Source organism: Pristis pectinata, chromosome 9 (genome assembly GCF_009764475.1).
Source record: "Pristis pectinata isolate sPriPec2 chromosome 9, sPriPec2.1.pri, whole genome shotgun sequence".
NCBI lineage: Eukaryota > Metazoa > Chordata > Chondrichthyes > Rhinopristiformes > Pristidae > Pristis > Pristis pectinata.
In genome coordinates, this window is record NC_067413.1 from 79,667,883 (window position 1) to 79,686,050 (window position 18,168).

Genomic DNA, 18,168 nt, shown 5'->3' on the forward strand with positions numbered 1-18,168 from the left:
AAGAGGCGTCTAGGCAGGCACATGAGATGCAGGGAATCGATGATATCGACCATTTGCAGGCAGATGGATTAGTTTAAATTGGCATCATGGTTAGCACAAACATCATGAGCTGAAGGGGCTGTTCCTGTGAGGTATCATTCTATGTTCTTTTGTTTCCTTCCCGACTCCCACAGATGTGACCTGACATGCAGAGTTTTTCCAGCATTTTCTGTTTGCAATAATCAGGAATTCTACCTGAGGGAGTTACATGATTCATTGTATCCACATTTACTCTGCACTGTTGCAAAACTCCCACCCACTCTTCACAAACTGCACATCTCCAGCTGTTGAACTGTGGCATTACATTAATCAAATGCATTGTATGGAACTCACTTGACACATATTCTTATTTCTCATTGGACAGTATGTAAGATTTTATAGATGACTGATTCAGCCAATCTTCTCCACAAGTTAATGGCAGTGCATTTTATTAGTCCATACAAAGTTAACATAAGTTAACATTGAAGAGTGAATTTTCAACACCATCATAGAAATTATAATTCCTGTCAAGTATTGACTAGAGAGAATGTTCACTGCAGATACTGACTGAGATCTGCAAAAAGTTCAGCAGAATTAATGGAGTTGGTTTAATCCTTTTGGTTAGACTTAACCCTATTTAAATTTCTCTTGGACTCAAGGTACCTACGTTCCTGTTTATGTTGGGCTATTTTGACTGCACTTTATTCTATCTAATTTCCAATGAAAAGTATGCTCATTTTCACCTGTAAACTAATTATAAATTGCTCATGTCAAGCATCTTGATGCTCGGGATTTATGTTGGTGACTTGCCTTTTGTCACCAAGCTCCTGCCATGATGCTTTAATTGATGCTTTAAATGCTTACCAATTCAATTTGATTTTTTTTGCCTGACATCACAAAAGGGCACACAAGATGGCCTGATTCATCACAGACAGTCAGAGTGACATGTTCATTAGCTTCCTCCTGTTTCCCATGGATCACTTCTCATACCTGGGAAGCCACCTCTCAAGGAAAGCAGATGTCGATGATGAAGTTCACCTATTCCTTTATTGTGCCAGCACAGCCTTTGGTCATCTGAGGAAAAGAATGTTTGAAGATTAAGATTCAAACCAGAGCTAAGCTCATGGCCTTCTAGACCATAATGATCCCTCTGCTCCATCCTTCTCTATGCTTTGAAAACACCAACCACGTGGCAGGCACTTCACAGAACTGAGAAGATAACACCAGTGCTTTCTCAAATAAATGATAAATAAAACACTTTCAGTATCCCCTTCCAAGCCAATATTTCTAACATCAAGGGTCTGGTGAAGAGGGTGACATCATCCAATGCCTGATATTAGCACTCTACTTCAAGCTCCGTTGTGGTAAAAGATTTTTGGGAGGGCAGAGGAAACATTTTAAGGATATTTCTAAAGCTTCGTTGAAAAATGTAACATTCTCATCAAGTCATGGGAATCTCTTGCTCTTGGCTGTTCAAAATGGAAAAGGAACATCAGGAGATGTACTAGAACTTGATGTCCAGACTTAGGAACAGCTTCTTCCCTACTAAAAATAGAAAATGCTGGAAGTAATCGACTGGTCAGGCAGCATTTGTGGAGAAAGTTAGAAATGAAGCAGTTATTTCAAGTTGCAGAGAAAGGGAGTGGGATGGAGAGATCAAAAGCAAAGGCATTCAGTTATTTTTGCCTCTCTTCTGGTTCAGATTTCATTTCTCTTTTCCTGTTTCTTCTCCAGACAAACCTTTACCATCCTTTTTCAGCAGGCAACACTGTGTCATTCAGTCTCTTCAGGTCTCTAACCTATCACTGATCTTGTGTTCTATCCAACTTTTCTCCTTGCTCTGTATCTTGAAACTTGTTTCATTTTTTACTTTTCCCAATTCCAATGAAAACTCATTCCAGGCCATCCCTGGATAATGAATGGATTCCATTTTTACAGACATCCATAAGTCAATTTTATCCATAAGTTGGAAAATACACAAAAATCACTGAACATGGTAATCATATCTCCACAGTATTGTAATGAATGGCATCAAAGCACATAAGGCTGATAAGAAAGAACAATTACTAAAAGTGGAGGGAGAGAGGAAAATAGTTCTGCTGTTCATAAATGAACATATGTACATACTTAGGACTTCTGAATTTAATAGTATTATGGGAGTTTGTTCACATGTAGGGGATGTCCATATGTCAGGAGTTCCTAACCTGGGGACTGCCTGTAATCTAAATGTTATCTTTCCTTCCCTCTCCCTAGATGTTGCTTGACCTTCTGAGTATTTGCAGTTATCCCTGTTTTTATTATAAATGCTAGGTTAATTGGCTTATAGACCCCTGGGTTCCCTCTCTTGTCTTTCTTTAAGTAATAGAATAAGCAATTTTATTTTCCAATCTAAAGAAGCAGTTCTGAATCCAAGAGAAACTTGCAATAAAAACAAACACAATGTTTGACCCATCTCCTATGAAACCCTTATTTTGGGCCTTGATCATTCTTTAGTGCCATTATTTTCTTCAGTGCAGTTATTTTGTTTTTGGTTATTTTGGTGAGAATCTGAATCAACTTTTAAGTTCTTTTAAATGTTCAGTCTGCTGTTATAAACACTGATGCAAAGGAAACACTCAATGTGTACACCATTTTGTATTCCAATTGAATGGACCTTCGCTGAAGTTTGCATTGTAAAATATTTTCCAACAAAAATGAAGTAGCATGAAAAATGAACATCCAAAAAGTATCTTCTTGCAGCATTGAAAAATCAAATTTAAGTAATTTCAGATTTTGTTCAACAGCTAACATCATACCACATGTCTAGAAACTTTTTATTTGGTTGAGATAAAAAAAACATCACTTTTATCGTGGGAATTAAATGGGTTATCTATTTGTTCACATACATTCATTTACATATTCTAATGTTTTTCAATTAATTTCTGAACTCGCTTATTTTCATTCAGAACCTCCTGCCACAGAAGTATAACTGACTGCAATTGCTGCCTTCACCAACTTGGTGCTTTGAACATTATGACTAATGCAATGCAAACATTGAATCATGGAAAAAGTCCATGATTGGGTGGGATTTAGAAAACAGTGTTCAAGGAAATTGTGAGCTTCTACCCACAGGACAATTTTTCTTTGATTAGCATTCTCCACAAGGATGTGGGAAGGAGAGAAAACCAAAATGTTTGGCTCGTTTGCCAGATTTTAGAATTAATCTGTAAACATAATAGCTAGGCAGGAAAACTAAGGCCATTTTACAGATGATTTGTGTGATAGCCACATTCAGGTAGGTTCTTCATTGACTACAAGGGACCCAGGGAAGCCTTTTAAACCACAATTAGTACATTCGTTCCTTCCATGTGCAGAAAACAGAGTTGTCATAAGAGTAAAGAGACATGCGGAAGAAATTTAAAAAAAACAGCAGTTTACAAAATTATTGCAGTAATTTTCCATAGCATCTGAACTATACATATTTTGATTATCTGTGTTATTTTATTCACCATGAACGTAAACATATTAAAATTATAAATAAAGCATATTTTACAAGTGTAAGCTCTGGGACAGAGCCTCACCCACCAAGACTTGCATTGGAAAGTAGTTGGCCCACTGCACCATTTTCATGAGATTTGCCCAGCAATTTCTGTACTTTTCAAGTCTTTCACAGGTCCAAATTTGCAGTTGTTTGGATGTTTAGAAGGAAAATACTTCTAAGACAGTCATGCAGCTGGATATTTTCTGCTTTGCTCTTGAGGATATTTGATTAGTCATGTAACTATGAATGGAAGTCTTAATTTGTAGATGCTTTGAACTGGTGGAAAGAACAGCTTTGTTTACAAGAAATGCTTGGTCCAGAAAAATATCCAGCAACATTTAAAAATAAGTTACAATCTTGTTACACAAAGTGACCAAGGCAACAATTCTTTCATGATTTATTAACAGTTGAAGCTATTCAGCTCCATAAATCAAAATATTACAAGAAAGGAGATAAATAAGGAGCTAGAAATTCTTCTATGTAATGCCATACTTTTGCGCACCAATCACAATCAAATCAAAAGCAAGTGTGTGATTTGCATGCTCATTGAAGCAGTGACATCAACACCTGCCTTGACTTCACTTGCACAAAATTCATCTGTATACTTGTGAACAGTGAATGGCATTGGGTGCTTACACCAAAGCAAAGGTTAACCAGCAAGTTGACACCAATTTCAGTGATAATTAAAGGGGACCTTGCTTCCTTGTTTGCTTTATGGAGTCTGAGGTATTAATATACTGACTCCTCAGACTATATCTACCATCTAAACGACACAGTGGGCGTGTAATAGAATACTCTCCACTTGCCTGGGACAACTCGTACGTTACTCACCAAGCACAGTACCATATGGGACAAAGCATCCTACTTAGGCAACATTTGATCCACTACCTGAAACGTTCATATCTTCCACCTCCGGTGCATTATGGCTGCAGTGTACGATTTTATTCATATACAGAATGGAGAAGATTGCTAAAACCAAAAACTTACCGAGGGTTGCTCTATTGAAAATACTTCTTTAACTGAACGTATACAATATCAGGAAAAGTTTGAAATCTGGATAGGTACAAAGTTTTTGAGTGGTGGGACGGAGCTCCTGATGGGAAACCTTAGGTTTTTCCCAGCTATTGTAAGTTTTAACTTTTATTTAAGAGCCCTGCCTGGAATTAAGCCTGATTGACAGGCTTGGTTTCCAGTTGGGCAGAGAGCATTCTGGAACAGTCCTTAGCCACTTGTAAGGCCTGGCAACTTCTGGTTGGAACAAGGAGGAGGGGATCCAATTCTTAACCCTATTAGGTGGTGGATATTTGGATACTGAGGGAGTTGATCCCATTGTAAGGTGGGTTCTGATCCTGGGGTGATCAGTCTACTGCTGTTCTGATTCCTTGTCTGTGGGTGGGTGGAGTGGGTGTGTTACCAATCTGATGGCAGGGAAGCAGGTGGGGGTATGGGAGAGATTGCCCAAAGGCAGAGCTGCAAGGCCTCTCAACATTTCCCTGAAGCTATCCTCAATACATTTTTAGGTGTTCTGGAAAAAAAAACATGCAAGGGAAGTTATTTGTATTTCTATCAGCTTTAATCTGATATTCTAATAGCCCAAACCATTTCCTGGGAGTAGGTTTGCTATCTCTGCCTTGTCCGGCTTTGTTTAGAAGTGGGAAATTTGGAAATGAACTTGAGATTTATTTTTTACATTTCTGCTGACTGCATCCCACCAGTTTTCAGTGGATAAAGTATCCCTCTTTCAAGTGGTTGGAATTTTTCCATGTTTGCAAAGTAGTGCGCTAGACTGAAGGAAAGAAAAATATTTGATGTCAGTGTTATTTAAGAAACATTATGTAGTGTCATAAATTATTTGATATGATCCCTTGGTCCGCTTCCTGGAATATGAACCAGTGAACCCAGCTGATGAGAAAATGGCTACATTACTGATGCAGTTTGTCTTTTTTTTCCAATTAATGTTGAACAGTGTAATGTTCTTGGATTGATGAGGGCGAGATAACCTCTGCTACTAATGACTTGTTGAGGTTTGATGTTGTTGTTCTTTGTGTTGCATTTATTCAGCTATGCGTTTCTCACAACTGAATGAAGACCTTGCAATTACATTCTGAAACTAAGTATTTTCAGTATTGGTTAACTGAGTAATTCAACATCTCTTGTCACTTTACACTAATTTATGCCATATATTGTGGATGATCAAAGAAGTAGAAAAAATCAGATCATAGTTTTTCAGAACTTGCGGTATGTGATATTTTAAACATATTCCTTTTGTTAGAGTTTAGAATATAAAACAATGTGTATAATTATGTTCTTTTCTCTAGCGGATTATCATAGCAGTGGTCATACGGTGATCAATGGTTGGAAAATACATAACACTGCCAAAAATAAATGGTTTGTCTGCATGGCAAAGTCATCGGAAGACAAACAGGAATGGCTGGAGGCCTTTCTAAAGGAACGAGAACGAAGAAAGAGTAAGCTGTATAACTTTACAATTCGTTAAACATTAATGAAATTAAAGAATCTCTTCTCTTCTGAGTTTCTTTGCACTGCTGCTCTCTGACCTCCCATCCATCCTGAACTCCCCTCCCTCCAACCCTTATACCTGCCTCCCTCTCTGTGCTCTGCTCCCAGCTGTGCTCTGGCCCCTTACTCCCAGCTACACACTTGACCATGGACCTGGGGCACATTCTGGCATCCTCCGCTGTCAATCACATGCCTGCTATTGCTCCACATTCTCTCTGCCAGTGATTTAGGAGTTTTCTGCCTAGCCATTTCTGAGATGAGGCATTTAAGACAGAAGCAAGTGAGTGTGGCTACAAATGGCAGTCCTCTCTTAGTCAGCTCACGGTCTGCTGGACAGTAATAATCCCTGCTTTCCTGCATGCTTCTGAAGCTAAGGCTACTTACAGAGGGCACGTTTGTAATTCGGGATCTGGTCATTGCTGTCAAAACCAACTTTTATTGCCCATCCTTGATTGTCCTGGTGATGTTGGTGATGAGCTACCTTTTTGAACTGCTGCAGTGCTTCTAATGAAGGAACTCCCACAGTTCTGTTGAGCAGGGAGTTCCAGGATTTAGATCAGTGATATATTTCCAAGTTAGGATGGTGTGTAACTTGGAGGGGACCTTGAAGGTCTTAGTCCTTTTTGGTGGTGGAAGTTGTGGTTTGGGGATTGCTGTCTGATCCTGTGTGAGTGATTGGCATGCATTTTGTATATGGTATACAATGCAACCACAAGGTGCTGGTGGTGGAAGGTGTGAAACTTTAGTATGGTTAATGGTGTGTCGAACAAGTGGGTTACTTTGTCCCGGATTGTGTTGAGCATCCTGAGAGTTGGTGTTGCTCTCATCTAGATAAATGGAGGGTGTTTCATCGTACTCCTGGCTTGTGCTCAGTAAATGGTAGAAACGCCTTTGCTGTCTCCTGGTGAGTCTCTTATTGCAGGTTACCCAACATCTGATCTGCTCCTGTAGCCATGGTATTTGGCTAGTGTGGTTGAGATTTAACTTGATTCAGTTACTCATTGTCATCAGTCATTATGACTTTGAGTGATCTCAATGGTATTTTAAAAAAGAACCCTTCTTAATTATTTCAAAAGTCAAAAACAACGTTAGACAGCTTTGTATGTGATAATACCAGTGTGAAACAAAGTGTAGAAAAGCAATTTTGATGAACAAAATTATTGTATTGCCTACTTTATGCATAACAATTGTAAGCCAAGTGGCTTCTTATATTGGAGTAGGATGGGAGAAAGCCAGGACTGTATTCTCCCTTCCTCCCTCTCTCTACCATCCTGAGGATACAAAGGCTTCCCAAGAACTGGCTCAGAATGGACAATGAAAATTATAGGAACTGGGCACAATGTCAATGCTTTGACCTCTTTTCCACCACCCCCCACCACCCCCATCCACCTCCATCTTCGCTGGATGGATAAAGTTAATATTCAGAGCTAACTTCTCTTTTCAAAGAATAGAATTTTCTTTTTTGAATTTGTTTTCTTTTCTCACAAGGGCACAGAACATAAGGAAGTAGGAGCAGGATAGACCACCTGGACCCTTAAGCCTGTCCTGCTATTCAAAATGATTATGTGTGAACTTACTTAAGCCTCAACTCTTCTTCTGTGCCAGTTCCACACATCCTTCAATTCCCTGATCTTACAAAAAAAATTATCTATCTTCTCTTTAAGAACATCTAATGATCTGGCCTCTACTGCCCTCTGAGGTGGAGAATTCCACAGATTCACCACTGTGGGCAAGAAGTTCCTACACACTTCAGTTTTAAATGACAGCACCCTGTCTTGTAACTGTGTCACCTTGTGGAAACATCTCAACATCTTCCCTGACATGATCGCTTAACATCTTGTATGTTTCAATAAGATCTACCCTGAAGCTTCTCAACTCTGAAGAAGACAGATCTAACTTTTTCAGCCATTAATGATAGGACAACCCTCTCATTCCAATAATTAGCCTCACGTATCTCTTCTGGGCTGCTTCAAATGCCGGTGTGTCCCTTCTTAAATATAGGGACCAAACCTGTATACAGGACTTCGGGTTAAACCCCACCAATACTGTACAATATTTCTCTATTTTTAAACTCCAATCCTGTAGCAAAAAAGTCCATATACAGAATGGAAACAAGCCTTTTGGACCGCCAAGTTAACCACCCACCTACACTCATCCTGCATTAATCCCATGTGTTATATCTCCCACATTGTCATCAACTCCACCAACCAACCCCACCCCACCCCCCAGCAAGGATTCTACCACTCACTTACATAATAAGGACAATTTACTTTAGCCAATTAACCTATCAATCCACTCACCTTTGGGATGTGGGAGAAAACCAGAGAACCCAGAGGAAACTTACACAGTCACAAGGAGAACGTGCAAAGTCCACACAGACAGCACTGAGGTCAGGATTTAATCCGGGCCCTTGGCACTATGAGACAGCAGCTCTACTAGCTTTGCCATTATGCCACCAAAGACCTGGGCAATATATCTTTTGCCTTATTATTTGCTGCACTTGCATGCAAACCTTTTTGGTTTCATACACAAGTTCCCTCTGTATTCCACTCATTTACAGTTTGTTTCTATTCGATAATAGTTCTCAATTTGGTTCCTCCTACTAAAGTGCATAATCTCACATTTTCCTTCATTTTCCAGGTTTTATCCATCACTCAACCAATCTATATTCATTTCCAGAGCCCAAGATCATCTTTGCATCATGCCCTCCCATCTATTTTTGTGTCGTCACTCTGCTGCCTCATCCAAATGATCAGTTTTGCTGGTAAATAATTGAGGGCCAAGAAGTGATCCTTGGAGCATGCAACTAGTTACATCTTTCCAGCCAGAAAAAGAATGTAAAGAAAGCTGTTAAAACCAGTCTTCAGTCCATGTTAACACACTTCACCAATACAGTGAGCTCTTATCTTGTGTACCAGCACTTTATGTGACACTGTCACGAACCAGCAACAGAAGAAACACACTGAGCATGATTCAGTGTTAAAAACTATTTTATTAATCACTACTTATGACCATACATAAAATAAAAGTAAAAATGTTAGTATGTTAGAATTCAAAAATGTTAAACCTTGAACGTTAACCCCAAAACTAAACTCTTCGTGTGTGTGTGTGACAAAGTCCCAAACTCCAAGTTCAGGAATGGTTCTTAAAGTTCAGTTCCGCAAGCCATAAGGTGAAACATGAGCAAGGGCTTCTTCAACAACCACTGTTGTCTGAAGATAAGACGTAGATGTAGAGAACATAGGGAGAGTAATTACGAAATCCAAATGTTCCACGATGGAACCCAAACGACACTTCAGTGTTTACTCGGTAGTGACTTCCTCACCCCGAAAAGCATCCGAATCGTGGTCGTCCACACAAATACCTGTTTCCTCCTCCAGGTCAGCAACAAAGTGAACTTCACTGGATTACTTCCAAGTTCCATACATGGATTTCAGTGGCAGACACAGTTATTGTTTCTCATGCATTGATAGAGAAAACTAGCAGGCTGGTGTCTCTCTCCCTTCTCTCTCTCTTCTTCTGACTTCTTCAACAACGTCATTATGTCCTTTATCTTCTATTGACATAAGCATGCCACACACACACACACACACACACACTCTATCTAAAAGGGACATTCACTGAGTCCGTAACAGACACCTTATCAAATAGGCGACTATTCTCCATGTAGGTAGGTTGTCCAGTTCAAGTACCCTGTGAACTACTTCAATGCCAGTTTGAGCAAATGTTTTTCAGTCTGAGATTTTGTGGGTTCACTGGAGCATCTATCTAGCCATCATGGATTGGAATAATCTTCTTAGGTTTTCCTCTTTCTTCTTGTTTTCTATTTTACGGTCTGAGAATAGGACAACAGTTTATTTATGATTTATCATGATGATTTCCCATTATATTGCTTTTATATTTGAATGTTTTCTGAGTCTTAAACTCTACTTTTCAATGAAAATCAGATTTTGTTTTTTTTTTAAGGCTTCCTTTTTGACCAGTCGAGATTCTCTTGGGCACCCCAACATGTTTTATGTAACTGTAATTCAGATAAAAAAACTATGGATCAAAAATTTTGGAGGACAGCTCAGAAATGTCTTTTTCTACTCTCTACATGATTGGAAATGGCATAGAATGACTTGATTACATTGAAAAAATGCCATAAAGTTTTAGATTCTGTGATGTGAAATTTGCAAAACTGCTTTGTCATGTTCTTGTGGGTTTTGATGCATTCCATGTCTATTATTTTATTGATCATGGCAGGATTGCGCAGCTACTGGCATTTAGCCTCACAGCTGCCACCTTGGGATCCCTTTAAAGATACATGCAAAGCCAGCACTATTTCTCCAACTCCTTGAGAATGCTCTTCTTCAAGAATGGCTGCTACACTATAAGAAAGGGAAAAAAGAATTGTTCCATTGTCTGAGAGACATCTGGGCAGGCTGGTGGAGAAAATTATTTGCTGGTGGGATGTCTTCTGTGCTGGGAGTCATGGAGACCCTAAGGGGTCACAATCAGGCACTTTTGACAGGAGGATTACAGGGATGTATCTATCATGAATGCATTGTATGAATGCCTGTACATTGGGGACACTTGCAATGAAGCTAAATCCCTAAGTCTATTCTACCTGCTCTTGTGGGCTGAAGGAAAAGTAGATGGAGTATCTGTTTGAGTATGGAATTGACATGATTTCCCTAAACTGTGAGATGTGGCATAGATCATCAACAGCACCGTTGAATGATCCTGGGATGAGGAAGCTGAGAATGACACTGACCTCAGCTTTGACCATGAGAGTAGGCCAGGCACACGACTTAGGCTGTATTTGAAGTCACAGGAGCTCACAGATGTCAGTGAACAATAGAACATCAACAATAGAAGCCGGAGTTGGCCATTTGCCCCATGATGCCAGCTCTTCCATTCGGTAAGATCATGGCTAAACTTTGAGCTCAGTGCTGCTTTCCTGCACCATTTCCATACCTCTAAACTCTTGATATCTAAAAATCTATAGATCTTTTGTCTTGAAAATCTTCAGTGACTGAGCTTCCAAAGTTCTCTTAAATCTGGAGTACTGTGGAGTGTGCCTGCAGAACCCTGTGGAGTAGACTGGCAAAGAATACAATTTGAGTGTTGGCCCTTGAGTAGCATGGTTTCAGGGGAAACAGCAATCATGAAATCTGGTTGTTCTATGAATAAGCAAGGACTGAGATTTTTCAGACTGTTAAGGTTGAATCTCATGCCAGAGTTGAAAACTGGGAATTTCCAGAAAAGTTTAAATTCCCAATTTTCAACTCTGGCATGAGTTTCAACCTTAACAGTCTGAAAAATCTCAGTCCTTGCTTATTCATAAAACAACCATGTTTTACCATGCAAAGGGGACAATAACTGGTTGCCATGCTGCTCTCCTCCAAGTTTAACCTATTCTTAATGGCAAAGCATCGTTTTCTGTTCTGTGTTAAGAACAAGCCGATATTTTTTCCGGAAACGTGGAACAATGAAAAGTGTTGAAAAGTAAAGGATGTTGGATTCTACTCACTAGGTTTGAAGCTAGGTGTGGAACAAGATACCTGGATGATGATCTCTGAAAAAGGGGAAAAACTTTACCACATGCTGTGTAAAGAGGAAAATTTAATCAAAGACCGAAAACGGAAACTCAGCACATTTCCAAAATGCTTCTTGGGCAGGTAGGATATGAAATTTTAATATCACCTATTACAGCAACTTATTTAACCCTATTTTTTTTTTCTCTGACAGTTTTCTCCATTTTGCTTCTATTTTGAGAATATTCTGCCCATCATAGGAAAAAATTCTCATGGCATTCACTGTCCTTGAATACTTTGATAGATATGTGACTGTTGATTGTGGGTGTTTAAAAGCTATTCAAGAGAGGGTGCCAAGATAGTTGAATTTATCCTCATCCAATGCTCTTGCATATGCTTTTTGACAAGCATCAGTGATAAGGAAAAGGAAACACAAATAATTTTTGCGAAGTGATGGGATAGATGCTTATTTAGCACCGTAGCCATTGCCCTGGCTGAGATTAGTCTGAGGACTGGAGAGATGGGTTAAAGTTAAAAGTTCGTGGGCTGCATTGCTTAACTACTTGATAAAAAGTTCTTTCCCAATAAAGTGGTTCTGACACAGGCACCATTTCTCCTGCTCTTGTTGAACTTGCTCTCATGTGTGCTGATTATGCAAGTATTATGTTAGCAGCATTATTTATTCATTTTTGGGTTTCTGTAGACTTTGTACATCACTGGCAAGACCAGCATTTATTAACCATTCTTCATTGTCCTCAAGAAGGTGGTGGTGAGCTGCTGTCTTCAATTCAGGTGAAGGTACTCCTACAGTGCTTTTTTTTTGGATGGATTCCCAAAATTTAGATCTGGCAATGATAAAGGACTGGCGATATATTTTCAAATCAGGATGATGTATGATTTAGAGTAGATCCTGCAGGTGGTGCCCTTGCATTTTGGTGGTAAAGGTTGCAGTTTTGGGAGGTGCTGTCAGAGTAACTTGGTCAAGTAAATGCAGTGTACTTTGTAGATGGGAAACACTGAAGCCATTGTGCTCCAGTGATGCAGGGAATGAATGTCTAGGGCTGTTGGTGGTGTGCCAATCAAGTCAATTGCTTTGTCCAGAATGGTATCAAGCTCCATGAAAGTTGAAGCTACACTCATCTGGGCAAATGGAAATTATTCCAAGGGTTGTAATAACCTTTCAACTTAGAGGAATGGAGTTGACGACATAATATTGCTCTGTTTCTACTGAGAAATTTTAGTCGTTTTTTTTTCTGTTTGTTTTTTTTTGAAATTTTTTTTTGTTTCGCTTAGTTTGGTTTGATATATTGTTTATAATTTTTCTTATTGATTTGGGGATTTTTTTTTCTTTCTTTTATATAATCTTTTTCTTTCCTTTTATATTATATTCACTTACTAAGAGATCATTGGATTTACAGATTTTTTATATTTTAATGTTCTTTATGATTATCTATGCCATGATTGTTCTCCTGATCTCTTTGTATTACATGTACAAAACCATTGATGTTATATATTAAATCTGTATTAATTTGAAAACTAATAAGATTGAAAAAGAAAAGGAAATTATTCCATTATGGACCTCAGTTGTGCCATATAGATGGTGGAAAGGCACCACCCACACACTTCACCCACTGGATACCTTCCCCAGTTTGGTTCCATTTGCTCTTCATCTTTCCCTTAATGGCTCCCATTATCACCTTCCTTACTTATCAGATTTCAGTGCTGGTAGACTTTTTTTTCCCCGCTTACACCCTCTAGCCTCTGTCTCAATCTTAACTCTCTCCTCCCCCCCCCCCCCCCCCCAACCTGGCTCCATCTTTTTTTTGCTTGTTTGCTTTCACCTATCACCCACCTGTCTCTGTCTCCCAACTCCACTCCTCCCCCACTTGTCTCCTTCTGCCCAACATCCTTCACCCCGCTTCAGTTCACTTATCATCTATTGGCCCCTGCCTCATTCCCTCCCCTTTCCTCTACACCAGCTAACTTCCCTCTCCACTCTCAGTCCTAATGCAGGGTCTCAACCAAAAACGTCAACAATTCCCTTTGTCCCACAGATGCTGCTTGACCCACTGAGTTTCTCCAGTAGTTTGTTTTGAGTGTGATGAGTGCCTTGATGCTAAGGATGTGGCCTGGAAGAGAACATCGACATATTTGTCTGTCTGAGTGAATTTTGCAGTGGTGGCATTGGTGGTACAGAGCTTTCAGGTGCCTGCTGTAGCTTATCCACATTGCCAAGGCATACAGGAGACCAGGCGTCACTATTGCCTGCTAGATTGTGAGCATGCTGAGCATAAATGCTTGGTCTTAAAACATACTTATCCTCAATAAAATGTAGATGGCTGGCATAATGGAAAGTAGTGGTGGATTTTGTTACTGATGTCCACCTTCACTGAGAGGTAGGTCACGGAGTACAGAAAGTGGTATGAATTTACCAGGCTCTTGCTACGAATCTTGATTTTGGGGGATGATTTGTGGCTGAGGCAGTTTGGTACAAGACCTTTGTCTTCCAGATGTTTATTGTTAGGGTGTGGGACCCATTCTGTTGTAGACATCAGTGAATGAATCAATGACTACTTGGAGCTCAGCCTTTTTAGAATACACCTGGAAGAGTTGTCTGCATAGTGTAAATTGTTCACTATGGTTGGGGTAATCTTAGTTCTGGAGGGGACGTGATGATGGATGAACAATTCCTGTTTCTCTTGGAGATTAACTTTACTACATCAAGGAGCTTATTGCGGGTGGATTCCAGGCCTATTGTTGTGAGAAGAGGGGTAGTGCATTAACACAACCGTATTTGATCCCAGTCTCCACTGGGAATGAGTCTGTAGTGAACCCATTGATGAGAATCATGGCTTGCATGAAATCTTGTATTAGACATAGAATGGTAATGTACTTCTGAGGATAGCCAATTTTGCAAAGGGTACTCTATAACCCCTCAATGTTGTGAAGTTGAAAAAGGTCTCAGGTGGTGGTTGGTCCTTGTCCCTGCATTTTCTCTGAATTCATCGTACAATGAAGGTCACAGTTGTACTTTGTGACAAAGGAATCAACACTGCATCTCTCAGAGGAGCTCTTTGGCCACTCTGAGGTGGTAGTTGAGGAGGAACATTGCAATGAATTTCCTTGAGGCAGAATGCATGGTGACTTCTCAGGCATTACCACAGTTGGAGATGGTCACTATTACTGCCTCTCTGAGACCTTCTGCATGCTCTCCTCTTAACTGCAGGAGAAGAGATCATATATTCATACTAGAAGTAGATCTATCCTATGATTTAGTACTTCAACAGAGATTCTGTTTGCTTCAGAGGCTGTGTTATTTTTCAGCTGTCAGATAACCTTTTCAACCTCTGCACTGCTGGGACAGTACTAAGATTGTGCTGGATAGTGCCTTTTTGAAGGGACAAGGGCATGCATCAAAGATGTTCAGTGTGCTCCTACTAATTGGTGCTGACTCCTCAATGATGATAAGCCATTCAGCTCTCTGCAGGGTGGGTCCTTGGGTGTTTGATCTTGACAGTGTGAAGAATCCATGTATGTTATGTAAATAGTCTAGCTGTTGGATCTCCTGCTCTGTTTCCACCAGACATCAAGGAGGTCTAGAGACTTGAGGTTTCACAGTATCACAGCAGCTTGGTGTAATCCTAGAAACCATCACCCTTGTTCTGACTATCTGTCAGCTGGAAAAAATCAATGATGAAAGCATGCTTCCTACTCCATTCCACATATATGCCAGTGGAAAGGGCCAGGGCAAGGTGGTCAGAGAGCATTGGAGCAGTGCAGCGGAGGAAGATTTGGACATTTATCAGGCCAACTTTAGCAATGTTTTATTGTCCTCAACCAAATGTATATAATGGTCATCAATAATATTAAAAGAGTGTAGTGGAAACTGCCAATTAAGCCCAAATCCAGAGATTTTTGACAGGATAAAATGCAGCATGAGGCAGATTACTGAGTGACTATTTGGGTCAGTGAGTCACTATAGTTTAGTAGGAACTAAAGACTTGAGTCCTGTTTTATGTTTCTTGTTGCTTTGACACTTTAGTGAGTTTGTCGCATGGCTGATGGAAATTAAAGAGATCAGTAAACCTGAAGAAGGAGTTCACCTGGGCCAAGCACTGTTGGAGAATGGAATCATCCATCATGGTGAGTGATTGTGGGGTTCGTACTTGGCTGATTGGACATATGGAGGATTATTTATTTATTATATATTGTCACAGTGGAAAAACTTTTGGTTAAATGCCATCCAAGCAGATTATGCCATAATAAGTACATCAAGGTAGTAAAAGGAAACCAAATGCAGAATGCAGTGTAGTGGCGACAGAGAGAGTGCAATGCAGGTAAACAAATAAAGTGCAAGTGAGACAACGAGGTAGATTGGGAGATAAAGAATTCATTTTTAGATTATGAGAGGTCCGATCAAGAGTGTGATAACAGCGTAGCACTTACACCAATCCTTTGAGTTTGACCTGACCCTGGCTGGATGGGGTAAAAAAAAAATAGAGCTCACAGAACAATGCAAAAAGCAGAATTTTTATAGAAAGTTTATTAAGCCTGAGCAAATGCCAGAAATAAAAGAATATAATACAAGCACTGTATAAATAATATTCTATTACATGTTATATGTAATTACTGCAGATTAAATGATGAAAGTTACATTCTATTGTGCACTAAAATGACCTCTGCCTTCTGTACCTTGCACAGCTTTTACCCTTAGGTGTACTTTGGATATCCATTCGTAATCACTCCCTCTGACTTAGAATGCAACTCACTCCGACAATTATTCAAAGGAGCCTTTCTCAATTTTGTACAGGCAATGAGCTGTCTGCAGTTCCCTTGCAAGCTATTCTTTAACTTTAAAGTCAAAATCAAAGCGAGTTTATTGTCATATGCACAAGTACATGTATTCACAGGGGCAATGAAAAATTTACTTGCAGTAGCATCACAGGCATATAAGCAGCATTCACGAGAAAAAACATAAATTATGCACAATTTTTACAAGAAAACACAATTAGAACAGAAATATGTCCATTTTAGTGCAAAGTGGTCATAGTGATGCTAAACTGTAGTGATTAGGGTTTTGTCAGTTGATTCAAGAACTGAATGGTAGTTGGAAGTAGCTGTTCTTGAACCTGGTGGTGTGGGACTTCAGGCTTCTGTACTCCTGCCCTATGTTAGCTACGAAAAGATGGCATGGCCCAGATGGTGGGGATCTTTGATAGCTAATATTGCTCACTTTTGCTTTTGGCTGTAGTTGTAATATAAAGTATCAAAGCTGCTTTGCTTAAAGATATTTAGGATGTCTAGTGCTTCCTAGGGACAAAGATAATTTTGCATACTTAAGTTTGAAGTTACCATTTGGTTGTGCATGTATTTGTAAATGTATCTTCAGTTAAGTGTGATTTTCTGAACTTTGTACCAACAGTTCTATGCACAGCAATTAAAGATGTATGTACTTATGAGAAGCATATACATGACAACTGACACAGCAACTTGCATGATATTATTTACCAGAGTTTGAATGTTAAGTAGGTTCATTTAAATGCAAGAACCCTCTTCAGAATTCAAATACTATCACTGTCTAAATGTGATTTGCATTTATAAGTCATAAATGTGGAATTAATTGGTAAATAGCTTTGTATTAGAAATTGAAATGGTAAAAACATCTTAGCAGCTTATGCACATTAATTATTATTAAATTACAGTTACGGTGAATTAATAAATGACATTTATATTGAATTAATTATTATTGTTTAACTGTGCAGTGTTTTAAAACAATATTCTTGTTATCTTTGTGGTTTCTCATTTTGACTAATACACTTTGATATTCAGTAACAGATAAACACCAGTTTAAACCTGATCATATGCTGTACAGATTTCGATATGATGATGGAACATACCATCCAAGGTGTGAAATTCAAGATGTTATTTCTAAGGTACTTATCTCATAAAGAACCTACAACTGCATATTAATATTTTATGCAGTTGAAAAGTTAAAGGAATGAAAGATTATATAGAATTTATGCATGCACTTTTTAAGTAGTTTTATTTATGCATGTTTTAAAGTAGTAATTTTGATACAGTTTTTGCACCCTGACTGCACAATCTTTCATGGAATGAGAAGACATAAGAAAATAAGAAATAGAAGTAGGAGAAGGCCATTTGGACATATGCCTCTTCACTTTTCAATAAGATGATTCCTGATCTTTCACTTCTGCTCGACCTTCTTCACCAGCAGCAGCCAGGTCTGTGGCACCAGGACTGGCTATGAGGGTCAGCAGGGATGGCAGACAGGACTATAGTGATAGGAGACTGAGATTCTGTGGCTGTAAAAGGGACTCTAGAATAGTTCCATGATGCCAGGGTCAAGGATGTCTCTTAGTGGTTGCAGAACATTCTCAAGGGGCAGGATAAGCAGCCAGAAGTCATTGTACACATTGGCACAATTGACATAGGTAGAAAAAGGGATACGTTCCTGCGGAGTGAATATAGGGAGATAGGAAATAGTTAAGAAGCAGAACCTTGAGGGTAGTAATCTCTAGAATACTCCCAGTGCCACTTGCTGTGAAGATAAGGAGGATATGGCAGATGAAT

At 39.3% G+C, this 18,168-nt stretch overlaps 1 protein-coding gene across 4 annotated transcripts in view; it reads left to right on the plus strand.

Moving 5' to 3' along the window:
• prex2 (phosphatidylinositol-3,4,5-trisphosphate-dependent Rac exchange factor 2) overlaps positions 1-18,168 on the plus strand; it is a 323,008-nt gene that overhangs the window by 121,239 nt on the left and 183,601 nt on the right. For all 4 annotated transcript variants that reach the window (XM_052023230.1, XM_052023227.1, XM_052023229.1 and 1 more), the window contains exons 9-12: positions 5,857-6,006; positions 11,577-11,721; positions 15,620-15,720; positions 17,407-17,510. In XM_052023230.1, coding sequence (XP_051879190.1) covers positions 5,857-6,006; positions 11,577-11,721; positions 15,620-15,720; positions 17,407-17,510 — 500 coding nt within the window. The remainder of the gene's footprint in view (positions 1-5,856; positions 6,007-11,576; positions 11,722-15,619; positions 15,721-17,406; positions 17,511-18,168) is intronic.